Source organism: Nannospalax galili, unplaced genomic scaffold, assembly GCF_000622305.1.
Source record: "Nannospalax galili isolate Female #2095 unplaced genomic scaffold, S.galili_v1.0 scaffold987, whole genome shotgun sequence".
Taxonomy (NCBI): domain Eukaryota; kingdom Metazoa; phylum Chordata; class Mammalia; order Rodentia; family Spalacidae; genus Nannospalax; species Nannospalax galili.
In genome coordinates this window covers 662,506-676,151 of record NW_008356046.1, presented here as the reverse complement: position 1 = coordinate 676,151, position 13,646 = coordinate 662,506, and the positions used below count along the sequence as shown (strand labels likewise).

The 13,646-nt window shown below is 42.3% G+C and overlaps 1 protein-coding gene across 4 annotated transcripts in view; it reads left to right on the top strand.

Annotated features, from left to right (window-relative positions):
- Positions 1-13,646, top strand: part of Ca8 (carbonic anhydrase 8) — a 106,196-nt gene that overhangs the window by 75,060 nt on the left and 17,490 nt on the right. For 2 of the 4 annotated variants that reach the window (XM_029556687.1, XM_008854165.3), the window contains one exon: positions 7,299-7,476. The exons of the other annotated variants lie outside the window; for them this stretch is intronic. In XM_029556687.1, coding sequence (XP_029412547.1) covers positions 7,299-7,433 — 135 coding nt within the window. In that variant the 3' untranslated portion in view covers positions 7,434-7,476. The remainder of the gene's footprint in view (positions 1-7,298; positions 7,477-13,646) is intronic. 4 annotated transcript variants of the gene reach the window in all.

Sequence of the window (13,646 nt, the reverse complement as noted above, 5' to 3'; positions counted from 1 at the left end):
TTTTTGATGAGAGCAAATTAACATAAGACTTATCTCATTAGCACTTTGCATGCATAGCTCAGTACTGTTAGCAGTAAGTGCTGTGCTGTATTGTAGATCTCCAGAACCTGTTTTTCTGAGACTCTGTGCCTTTAGCCATTGCCTCCCTGTTTCTACCTCCACATTCTACTCTGCTTCTTACTTCTACATTTGAGATTCACACATAAGTGAGATCATACAGTATTTGCTTTCCTGTGTCTCACTTATTTCTCCTTCTGGGTATGGAACCAAAGGAATTGAAATCAATACCTTGAAGGGATACCTGTATTTCCATGTTCTTTTCAGCTAAGCCATGGAAACACCCACATGTCCTTGGGTGGATGAGTTAATAGAGGCCACTGACTCTGATAGGCTTCTCTTTTAGCATGATGACACCAGAAATTCGAATCAAAGTAAGCCTGTTAGAAGATTGTCATAGGAACTTGGAAACTAAGGTAATTTGCATCAGACATCAAACCCCGGAAATTAGCCTTTTGAATGTACTCATAAAGGACAGTTTAAGCCAGGCGTGGTAATGCATGCCTTTAATCCCAGCACTCAGGAGGCAGAGGCAGGTGGATCTCTGTGAGTTCAAGGCTAGCCTGGTATATACATAGTGAGTTCCAGGCCAGCTGGGGCTACAGGGAGACCCTGTCTCAAAAAGACCAAAAAAAAGGGACAATTTCCAAGTTGGGCTTTAGTGAATGGTCTGGTTTGTGAGTCTGAGGCCGAATACAAGTCTTAGATCAGTGGGAGTGCATCTTTGGTTCATGGAGCAGCGACTGTAGAACTTAATAGCTTCAGAAGATTACTACTTCTCAGAGTGTGTGATGGCCAGTCTTTCTTTTCCACTCTCCCTCTCTTCCTCCCTTGCTCAAATTTTAGCAGAGAAGCCTAAAAACCCACACAGTCACGCATGCTACTACATGTCTGTGTGCATGTGTTAGTGATGGCCTCTGTAATGCTCTGACTTTTGAGTTTGTCAAAGACTTTTATCTTGAAATACTATTTCACATGTTCATCACGACTTCTCATTTTGGCAAGGGCTGATTCCATATTCACTTGAAGCCATTTAAACAGACTAAAGTGTTTTGAGGGGTCGTTATTATAGAGAAATTGATGTTTCAGAAATGATTTTCCCCACCATCTCTGTTGATGTTTTAAATCTTCAAAGTATCACTGGGATCAGAGAGAAACCTTTCTTGTGAAGTCGTTCTCTGTGAGAGTACAGTTGATGTGAGGCTGGTGTTTGGTTCAGATCTTCTCTTTCCAAGTTGTCTCACACAGACCGCACTTCAGGCTGAGGCTTGGAGCTCGAAAGATGCGCCCTCAGTTCAGAACAAGTAAATATAAAATTAATCTACCTTTAAAATAAGCTTCAAAGGCAATAAACATGGTGTAGTTCCCACAGTGTGCTTAGGCAGTTAGCTTTCTCCACACTGCTCGGCACTCACCGTGCCTGTGGGTCATGAACTTCGGCAGCATATTCTTTATATAGTTATGTTTGAAGTAACTGCTGAAAGATAGGACTTTGAATTTTCTCAGTGAATTGGTTTATTATTAATTGCAGCTAAATATTTATCTCCAAATGTTAAAGGTTTGACCTCAAAAGAAGTTACACAACAGGACTAATTAGTATTTATTGAATACTGTGCTTGAAGCTCTGCTGGCTGAGTGGTTTTATAGGCTTTCTTTTTTTACCTCTCTGCTACCTTGTGAATGTTATCATCGCTATCATCTCTATTGCACAGATGGAAAGCGAGGCTGAAAGAGGTCATGTCATGTGGGTCACAGGTGGCAGAGCTGGGAAAAGAGTAGGCTTTGGACACAAGCCCATACTCCCAACCATCACGTTTTTCCTTTTGAAATAGCACCACCCAGGTTCTCTCCCTCTCCACCTCTAGGGAAATCATTAAAGGGAAAGTGAATAATGAAGGGGGGAGTCTCATGAAGCCTCGGTTCTAGAAATTTCCAGTCGTGGAAAGCAGTAGGTGCTATCTTAGACAAGGGCTGATGAAAAACCATTATACAATCAGGTAGCTCATTATAACCTGACTGGCACGGCTGTGTAGATGCAGCATTTAGGTGCTGTAAAAAAGCGCTGTAAAAAAAGCAAACCAACAGGGCCGTTCCAGCTGGGTCAGACGTACCTCACCTAGGGAACTCCATCAATATTTGGAGACATGGAAAAATAAAACAGTAGAAGTCAGCTTTGCAAACAGGATTCTAATTGAACCAGTCACTTAATTTTCCCCCAGCTCTGTGTTCCAACATGTATATGAGTAGACTGAATTAGAATATTGTGGGAGTCAGCTTCTTTTGAACCCATGGTCCTTGCCTTAGAAAATGCACACATATAGTTTTGTTTGTCATTTAGAGATTTCCTGGCCCTTTTCAAGTCTGGGCTTTTTATTAGAACCCCTGACTTAGTTGATCTCTTACATTGCTTCTCTCTTTAAGAAAGACAGAATTCTTGGATTACATTAATATTAATATTAAAAACCTTTGTAGCCAAAGTTTTTTGTTATACAGGTGAATAGTTACTGTTCAAATAATATTGCTCAGTACCCTGGGATTTATGCAAGATATAAGTTAGACTGATTTGACTAACTAGAACTTTTAAAGACGAAGCTTTGGGACTTGGAAAAATGCTGGGTAGACTTTGAATTGTCATATTTCTGGTAGTAGTTAATTCAATTACCTCCTTTTGTAAAAAGAATGAAGCATGCTTATTTAATATGACTGTAAAGTATTTTAATGAAGGAACAGACGAAGGGCCCTACAGGTTAACCAAGTAATAGGTAGGTGTGAACTTGGGGAATTCTAATGACTTTTTGCTTGTTGTTTAAATTCTTCTCAGTCACATTCGATGGATATAGGTTCTTAAGAGGCCCAGACCTGGTAAGTCAGAACAAGGTTCACAGCAGAGTTTGAAGACTAGTATTTTTCCATAACTCTGATGCATAAGATTTTGGCAAAGAGCAGTGTTTGACAGAATACAAAGGTGAAACACCATGTTCTAATTTGTCTTCAATTGCTGTGACAAAATTCTCTGACCAATACCATCTTGGGGAGGAAAGAGTTTATTTTATCTTACATCTCCTATGTCACAGCTCATCACTGAGGGAGCCCAAGGTAGGAATTCAGAGCAGTAACCTAGAGCATGGAGCTGAAGCACAGGCCATGGAGGAATGCTGCTTACTGACTTGGCCCCCTGGCCTGTACCCAGCCTGCTTTCTCATGTAGCACAGGACCACCTTCCCAGGAATGGCACCACCCACAGTAGGCCGGGCTGTCCCACATCACTCAACAATCAAGAAAATGTCCCACAGACATGGTCACAGGCCAGTTCAATGGAGACAGTTCCCCAGTTGAGGCTCCCTCTACTCAGGTGTGTCAAGTTGACAACTAAAGCTATCCAGCACATACCATTTAGGAGGCCCAGACCTGGCAAGTCAGAGCCAGGTCCTCAGAACCCTGGGAACCTCTTCACATGTTACAGGGAAGTCATGTAACCTGGAGAGGTGGCCACTGACAGGAAGGTGAAGTGGAAACGTGCTGAGAGAGGAAGCTGGGCTTAAACTTTTAGAAAACCAGAAGTATCCTTTAGACCTGTGTTCTCCAAAGGGCTAGGTTAGAGGCAGGGAAGTCCTTAGGTAAAAGAACCCATGAATTCCTTTATTTATTTTTTTATCATTTGAGAATTTAAAACATGTATACAATGAAATGTGACCAGACCTCTGTTTCCTTCTCCTACTTCCTTTATACCCCACCCAACAAGACACCCCTAACTTCATGTCTTATTCCTCCTCCTCCTCCTCTTCCTTTTCTCCCTTCTTTCTTGCTAAACCACTAAGTCCAGTTAGAGCTGCTTATGTGCATGGGTATAGGGCAATCCACTCGAGCATGGGAAACCTACCAGTGGCCACACTTTCAAAGAAGAATGATTCCCCCTTCCCCAATAGCTGTCAGCTGCCAATAGCACATCAATATGGAACCTTGGAGATTATCTATGTGAGAATTTTGGCTGGCTTGATCTTGTGTAGGTCTTCCGTAGGTCACCACAGCTGCTGTGAGTTCATGAGAGCAGTAGCATGTCATGTCCAGAAGGCAGCATTTCACTGCGCTCCTCCCCATCCGACAGTTCTTAAATTCTTTCCAGCTCCTCTTCTACAATGTTCCTTGAGCCTTAGTGAGAGTAGGAGCTTGATAAAGATGTTCCATTTAGGGACAAACACTCAGTCTTTTCATCACTTTGACCAGTTATGCATCTCTGCATTGATTACCGTCCACTGCAGAAAAGCTTCTCTGACCAATGTTGAGTGAAGCTGAAGTCTGAGTATAAACTGTAATATTCAGAAGGAAATTTGACAGTGTGACCATTTAATAAAGTAATAGCAAATTCTACCCTAGGGGCTATACCTACCCAGCCGTGGGCTAACGATCGGGTTTACAGTAGTGGGCATGAAGTTTCTTTCTGTGAAATGGTTCTCAAATCCAATCAGAAAGTAGTTAGTTGCCTGTAACAGTTATGCTGCTATTACACCATTGGACACATCTTGTCTGACAGGTCAATATTGTAACATATGTAAGACCGTCAATGTCTTTCTCCCTCAGAAGCCTGCGTAGCACCTTCTGGTGCCATGAAATCTAGCCAGCAGGGAGGAAGTTTCTTGATCCATTTGAAATTGATTTGTCTGTGTACTGTCAAGTGTATGGTGTGTTCATCAGTAGTGTCTCACCATGTAGTTATGGTGGGAGACCAAGGGAACTGGCAGTAGCATGTGTTGTTTTGGAGACCTCTGGGTCCTCCATACCCAATAACTTATAGGGAGGTGTCCCATGCCTTGCACTGCAATTTCGTTTAGTAACCTATGTCCTCTGGGAGCTGTATTATCCATCCATTCAGGGTACTTTCATTTGCACTCATTAAAATTTTTATTTTATTTATTCATGTATTTTTATTTTATGTATATGAGTGTTTTGCCTGCATGTATGTTATATGCACCACATGTGTGTAATACCTGCAGAGGCCAGAAGCGAGCATCTGTTCCCATGGAACTGAAGTTATGGACAAATGTTAGCAGTCTTGTAGGTGCTGGGAACCAAATCAAGGTCCTCTGCAAGAGCAGACAGTTCTTTTAACCATGGAGCCATCTCTCTAGCCCTTCATTCTTTAAAACTGTATTTTGAAACTAGCTTACTAACTAGTGGGTTTCCATAGGTTTTTATCCTTGGTCTAGGTGAGCCCACTCACTACCCTTTTCTCTTTCCTGTCCCTTAACCCCTGTCTCTGCTTAATCTTTCAACCCCCAGCGTTCCTCCCCAACTTCTTTTATATTGCATGTATTCTACTCTCTCCAGTTACATTTTTTAATCAGGTTATGAGGTAGTAGGCTTCCATATGGCTTTCATATCTCCTTCCTTTGGATGAGGCTATGCCCCTTGATTTCCTACATACTCTATGCCCCTCCCTGCCTAAGCCTTTCTACACCTAATGTTCTACCTTTCTATAATAATATACCTATAATCTGTTATCCCTGCTCCCTTAACATACCCTCCAAATGGCCCCTGTCTAGTTTCTCAGCTTCAGCTTATACTCCAAGTTAAACATAAAACAGAAGATTTGAAACTCAGATCACATATGAGAGAGAAATGTGGTGTTCATCTCTTGGGTCTGAGTTATTTCACTCAGTATAATTTTCTTCCAGTTTCATCTATTCACCTACAAATTTCGTGATCTTGTAAAAGCTGAATAAATATTCCATTGTGTATATGTACCACATTTTTCTTCTCCATTCATCTGTTGATGGACATCTAGCTTGTTTCCATTTTCTAGCTATTGTGAATAGAGCAGAAATGAATATGCATATGCAACTGTCTCTGTAGTAGGATATAAAGTCCTTTGAGGCTATGCCCAGTTGATCTATTTATTGTTTTTTTTAAGGACTTGCCACACTGATTTTTAACATGGCTGCCCTAGTTGCACTCTCACCAACACTGTAGAGGAGCACCTCTTTGCCTCACCCATCCCAGCATTTGTTGTCATTTGTATTCCTGACGATGACCACTCTGACTGCAGTGAGATGAAATCTTAAAGTACTTTTAATCTGCATTTCCCTAGTGGTGAAGGGTGTTGAGAAATTTTTAAAGTGTGTCCTAGCCAGTTTGTTTCTCTTTTGGAGAATCTTCTGTTCAGTTCTATAGCCCCTTTTTAAGTTGGGTTATTTTCTTGTTTAGTTTTATGAGTTCTTTGTATATTCTAAGCACCAATCATCTGTTGGATGAATATCTGGCAAAGATTTTCTAGGAACCCTTGATTGTTGTAGCAAATCTAACATGTTATCAGTGCTGATACGTAGTGACATCTCAACATGTAACTAGGGATGTACTAGGGAGGCATTTAAGAGCACTTACATGTTCACTCTTTTTCTATGTTTTAGAGGGACTCAAAAAATTCTGTGTGAAATGTCATGTCCACATTGGTGCATGCCTTTAGTCCCAGCACTTGGAGGCAGAGGCAGGTGGATCCCTGTGAGCTTGAGGCCAGTCTGGTCTTCATAGCATAGTTTTTAAAATTTACTTCTATTTTTACTTATGTATGTGTGTGTGTGTGTGTGTGTGTGTGTGTGTGTGTGTGTGTGTATGTGTGTGTGTCTGTCTGGGTTTATGCATATGAGTGCAGTGTCTGCCAGGCCAGAAGAGAGCATGGGATCCTGTCTTAGTTTCTTTGTGTTGCTGTGATAAAACACCATGACCAAGGCAACTTATAGCAGAAAGAGTTTTTTCAGGCTTATGGTTCCAGCGGAATGAGTCCATCATGGTGGGCGAGGCATGGCAGCCAGTGGCAGGAGCAGGCAGCCGAGAGCTCTTCTTCAGTTTCAAACATGACAGAAAGACCTGGGATTGGGACAAGGCTCAACCTCTCTAATGGTGTCCTTTCTCCAGCAAGGCCGCACCTCCTAAAGGTTCAGTGACCTCCTTTCAACTTGCACCACCGACTGGGGACCAGGGGTTCAGATACATGTGCCTTTAGGGGATGTGTCTCATTCAGATCACCACAGATACTGTCGAGCTGGAGTTTCAGGTGGTTGTGAGGTGGGTTCTGGGAGCAATACACACTCTTAACCCCTGAACCATCTTTCTGTTTATCTGTTGAAGTTTACTTTTAACTTTTTCTTTTATATTGTTGAAACCTATGCATAGCTTGTCATTTATGAAACTCTGAACCTGCTAATGATGAAAGTGATTAATGTCTTTTGTTCTGCTTTTGTTTTCAGATAGAAGAGTTTCGAAGGCTGAGGACGCATGTTAAGGGAGCAGAACTTGTAGAAGGCTGTGATGGGATTTTGGGAGACAACTTTAGACCCACCCAGCCCCTGAGTGATAGAGTCATTAGAGCTGCATTTCAGTAGCCAGAGAGGACAGGAACATGCTCATTGCATCAGGGTATATGAGGTAGGTTAAGCAAGCAAAATGAGTTACATAGCTACCTCAACCCAGCATTCCAAAGTCACTCTGGTCAGATTACTCACTTAGCAGTAAAAAGAAGAAAGCATGCTTTTTAATAAAATCTATGATACATTCTCACATTCCATTAATGACAAGTCAAGCAGTTATTTTCATTTCATGCAGTGTTTAAAAAAATTTGATTCTTATATTTTCTCATGTTAACATCGTTTAATTCTGAGGTTAGCCTTAATAGTGACTTTTGTAAGGATAGGCATGTGAGGTAGAGAAGCAGGGATTTGCAAGCATCTCTTTAGTGTTCCCTGTGTTGCCTCCTGGAGCTGTTGCAGCCATCTCCCTTGGTCAAGGAGCATGGGAGAAGGGGCTGGATGACTGTGGGCCTCCACATGATCCTTCGGTAAGGGTGGGTGGTCCGATCATCCAGCTCATTGCTATGTGGAGGGCCGATCTGCCTTGTTTTATGAAAGTGTTTTTTGTTACCATGTGTTACTCCTACAAAATAATGGGTTTGTGTATGACATTTTCACACATGCATATGACAAACTTTGGTCATAGCGCTCCCTTTGAATTACTCTCTCTTGTCTGCCTCCTGGAAATACTCTTTGTTTGTTTGTTTGTTTCTGAGACAGGGTCTTTTCATGTAGCACTGGTTGGATGGGTACTCACTATGTAGACCATAGTGGTCTTGAACTCACAGAGATTGATCTGCCTCTGCCACCCAGTTCTGGAATTAAAGACATGCACCAGATTCCCAGCTTGGAAGAGTTAAGAAGCACACATTAACTATTTGAATACAGTATGCTATTTTATTGATTGACATGTTATACAGTATAATATATTGACTTCAGCATATGCATTCTTTATCTTTAGGGAGCTCACAAACATGGAAAAGCTAAAAATATGCAAAGATTAAGAGTGTGCCATAGATAAGGACACATGGTAGCAGACAGCTGCTTCCCATGAGGGGAACACATCTGCCAGAATGGTGCCTGGGGAATCAGGACAGAGCTGGGACTGTCTGCTGGACTATTGATCACATGGCATGATATGTGAGTGGTGCTATGGCATGGAGTCAGAGATGAATGGAAATCTCAAGGAGCTGATGATGTACATGGAAATTTGCAAAGGTGATGGTTGTGTCTGCTGTTTCTTGCTTGTCTCTATTATTACTCTGAATACCTCCAGTCACGCTAAGTTCTGGGGTATGTTTGCTCACCTTGTACTCTGTATCCATCTTTGCCTATTGAAACTGTGTTGCCAGAAGGCACAGCTCAGATGCTGATCTCAATGCAAGTCTTCTGCTTTTCTCTTAAAGTGTATTTAATTTCATATCCTTTACTTATGTTTCTTATTTTCCACCATATTTCTAACCCCTGAGGGTTAGAATTATTTGCTTTACTAAGAATCTATGTTGCATTGTCCTCCAACCCACAGACTCTGGGCAGATGCCTTCGTCCCAAGCTTGGTTGTACCTGCTTGCCTAGGATCATCACAGCCAAACTTGTTGACTGTTACTCTAGGCAAGAAAAGAGGGGCAGGGAGAGTCAGCCACACCTCCCGAACAACCAGTTAACCTTAGTTGCACAAGGCGAGGGGCTAAGGGTATATAAGCTGAGGAAACTGTAGGGAGGCTTTCTGGCCATTTCGCACAGCTGTGGGGAAGTCATGATAAATGCCTGAATGGAGACTTTCCAGTGCAGCCTTAGGAGGGGAACACCCACACTCCCGAAAGTAAACTCTCATCCATTGCTCTCATAAGTAAGCCCAATAAACTCACTGGTTTCCCAAACTGCAGTTCAGTGAAATCATACCTTGATTTGTAAATAGGGACCAGTGGAGGAGGCTGAATGTCGTTTGTGCCTCCCAGAAGGAATTTTAGCTGCAATCTATTATAGCACATCACAGGACCCTGGCTTGTCTTGATGCAAATTAGAAGTCCCCCAGAAGCACACATGTAAGCCAGTCGGCTGCATTCTTTCTCATCTCTAAGCCACTGGTAGCTTGCTCACCTCCTTCCTCTGACTTTGAGATAATGAGGGTCAGGAAAATTCACCTTTGGTGGGAATGGGAATTCACAGAAGTTAAAAAGAAGAAAATCCGGGCGGGCGTGATGGCACATGCCTTTAATCCCAGCACTGGGGGGGCGGGGGGGGAGCGGGGGGAGAGGCAGGCGGATCTCTGTGAGTTTGAGGCCAGCCTGGTCACCATAGCGAATAGAGACCAGCTGGGGCTACAGGGAGACCCTGTCTCAAAAAAGAAAAAGAATATCCAAGGTGCTTTAGGCTCATGCTCATGAGAGATGAGCTGAAGGACTGAAATGATGCTGGTCCAAAAGCATTACTGATCACTCGTTCTGACTGACTCTGGGTATACCCAGGGGAAGACAGGTATGTTCTCTGCCCTCATAAACCCTGGGGTCTGAGCCAAGGAACCTCGGAGAAATGAGCACTCAAAAATACAGAGTTGTGCCAGGCATGATAGCTCAGCACTCAGGAGGCAGAAACAAGAGGATCTCTGTGACATCAAGGCCTGGAGTTTCCTGCTTAATCCAAGCTTGATTTCTCCCTCTCCCTCGCTCACATCTTGTGGTATCTTCAGCAACAGGGTTTTTCTGTCCACTTGCAGTATACAACCAACATTATTGGCAATGGCCTTTTTTCTTTTGGGAACCTCTAGGCCCCTCTGGCCAACAGTTCATAGGTGGGGGGCAACCCACCTCTGGCACTGGGATTTTCATTTAATAACTGTATGGCTTCTGGTAGGGCTTTCTTTCATCCCCGTAGGGTTCCTTCTGTGCTTAAGTCTTTTTTTTTTAAACAGTGTAGCAGGAGAATTTCCCCCCTTTATTCCTATAGTTCTTTGTATAGCCCTCTTCCCCCCTTCCCCTTTAACTACCCCCTTATTGTATACTTCTCCCTTAGTAACATCTTTCTCCTACTAGTTTCTCCCAGGTTCCTTCTTTCCCTTTACCTCCCTGGTTCCCTTCCATATTCCTGGATCCTGGTTCCTGCAATTACATCAGGATGTGCACTCATAAGGATTTTGTGCTAAGAACTACAAATGAGGGAGAACATAACGTTTATTGTTTTTCTGAGTCTGTGTTACTTCACTTACTATAACAGTTTCTAGATCCATCCATTTACCTGAAAATTTTATTGTTTCATCTTTCTTTACTGCTGAGTAAAACTCCATTGTGTAAATACACCACATTTTTGTTAGCCACTCATCAGTTGAGGGGCACTTAGGTTGCTTCCACCTCTCAGCTATTGTGAAAAGAGCAGCAACAAACATGGTCATACAAGTGTCTCTGCAATAGGATGAGTCCTTTGGGTATATGCCAAGGAGTGGTATAACTGGGTCACATGGTAGGTGCCATGTGGGTGCTGGGAACCAAACCCAGGTTCTCTGCAAGAAGAGCCAGTGCCCTTAACCACTGAGCCATTCTTCTCTAGTCCCTTGCTTTTGTTTGTAATGAGAAATAGGATAGTACCCAGAAGGGATGAAGTGGCAGGGAAGATGGGAGAGGACCCCAGTGCAAGGGAGGACAGGCTCACAGGAAGAGGCCCGGTAACAGGGTAATAGAGGGGTGCAAGGAGGCTGGTGAAGGAGAACATATGAAGCTTTCCTATCTATGGTTGGTATTCTCTCTATGAATATACTTAATCATAAATGATACCTTTAGTGAAATGAGGTTATTGCCTTGAAAGTTTGATTCATATCTGATCCTAGACCAGTGTTGCTTTTGTCTGAGTATCTAAATATCACTATTCTCTGTCTCTCTGTCTCTTTGTCTCTCTGTCTCTCTGTCTTTCTCACATACACACAGACTGCAATCTCATACTGTTACGAGTATATTTCAGATACTTCATTATATGATAGAAGAGTAATGTTTGTGCTTTCAATTTTTAAGTAATTATAATTCAGATGTTTTTCAAAAGTGGAAGGACTTTTGTTTTGATCTTAGTGGCTAAGATTACTTAAAGGAGGTGATTTATGTTAAAAAGTCCTGAGGATGGTGCAGGAATTCCTCTTTAGGGTGACTCCAATTCCGATTTCATCCTTTTATGAATATATTTTTATCTTTTTATCTTGAAAGGTATAAAACAAATGTAGTCATGGTTCTACATAAAGTTATATTGGAAAATCAGACTTATGAATGTGTGCTTTTTATTTGATATTTAATAATGCCCTAAGGCAGGTAATTCAAATTTTTATTAAAGTGAAATTATTTGACAGTCAGACTTTGAATTTAATCCATGAATGTTTCATTTAAGCTCTTGGAACTAAAGGCAGGGGGTGATTCCATGATAGCTGTCCCTTCAAAATGTTTAAAATAATTCAGATTCATTTCAGTTGTGTTTTACTGAAATAACTTTAGTTTGAGAATTAAAATGACATTTTTATATGTGATATGTCTGGACATCTGGAGGGCTTTGATAAGAAGGATTATTATTCCCATGAGGAATCGGAAACTTTTATATTAGCATTTAAGAAGTATGAATTAGGGTTTTGTACTTGTTTATTCCCAACATGTGCAAAGAATTCTTCAGTTCAGCAGTGTGCTTCTTGTTTCAGGGAGCCAGTTGCTGTTAAGACATCTATTCTTGGGGCTGGAGAGATGGCTCAATGGTTAAGGGCACCGACTGCTCTTGCAGAGGACCCGGGTTCAATTCCCAGCACCTACATGGCCGCTATGAACTGTCCTTTACTCCAGTTCCAGGGGAATTCAAAGCCCTCTTCTGACCTCCATGGCATTGGACACGGGTGCACTCACATACATGCAGGCAATACACTCATACATAAAATAAAAATAATAAGTAAGTAAAATATTTTTTAAAAAAGAAGTCTAGGCCGGGTGTGGTGGCGCACACCTTTAATCCCAGTAGTTGGGAGGCAGAGGCAGGCGGATCTCTGAGAGTTCAAGGCTGGCCTCGTCTACATAGTGAGTTCCAGGATGACAGCTGGGGCTACAGGGAGACCCTGTCTCAAAAAAGACAAAAAAAAAAAAAAATCGTCTACTTTTGGGGCTGGAGAGATGGTTCAGCAGTTAAGAGCACTTACTGCTCTTGCAGAGGACCTGAGTTCAGTTCCCAGCACCCACAACTGCCTGTAACTCCAGTTCCAGGGAGTCTGGTACCCTTTTCTGATGTTCTTGGGTTCCTGCATGCATATAGTATGGATCCACACCCATCACACACATATGCATAAACAAAATAAACATTCAAAAGGAGGTTCATTATTCATAGAATTTTTTGAAACATTTATTTTTATTTACATGTATGTGGTGTGTGTGTGTGTGTGTGTGTGTGTGTGTGTGTGTGTGTCTGTGTGTGTATGCCACATGTACAGGTGCCCACAGAGTCTAGAAAATGGTGTTGGATCCCCTGGAGCTGGAGTTACAGGTGGTTGTGGGTCACAAGCTTGTGAGTGCTGAGAACTGAACTTGGCTCCTCTGGAAGAACATCAAATGTTTTTAACCACTGAACCATCTTTCTGGATCCAATAAATCACTGAAAAATAAATTTTTTTTTTATCTTATTGAGACAGGGTCTCTCTGTAGCCTCACCTGGCCTGGCATTTGCTATGTAGACCAGGCTGGATTTGAACACACAGAGATCTTCCTACCTCTGTGCCTCCCAAAGCCTGGGATTAAAAGCGTGCACCACCATGCCAAGCCAAAAATTTTAATAAGATTCAGAAGGACCAAATCTTAGTAATAACAAGCAATGATAAGACCAGGCTTGTTGTCGCCAGCTGTGGCTGCTCTCCTCCGGTTATGGTTGCTCTCCTGCTCTCTCAGTTCCTCCGATCAGTCGTCTAGTCCAGATGCCAGGGCTGGTGAGGAGTCTGCACCAGCATCACCACATTCAGATGCAGGAGACCAGGTTTAGTGACACAGATCTGCTTTATTGCAGGAAAGTACGGGCTTATATAGGGGTAATAGTCCAATCATAACACAGCATATTGGATCCCTTATTAGCATGGCAGGCTAGTATCCTATTACAATCTAGTGGGCCAGATGCCCTATGAGCATGATAAGCTTCAGTTTCTCTAAGTTTCAGATTCCTAGAAACCATGTGACTTACATAGTTTTCCCTTTGATAAGAAACAGGAAGCACTGCATTCCAGCATGATAGGTATGTAAGGCAAAAGGCAAA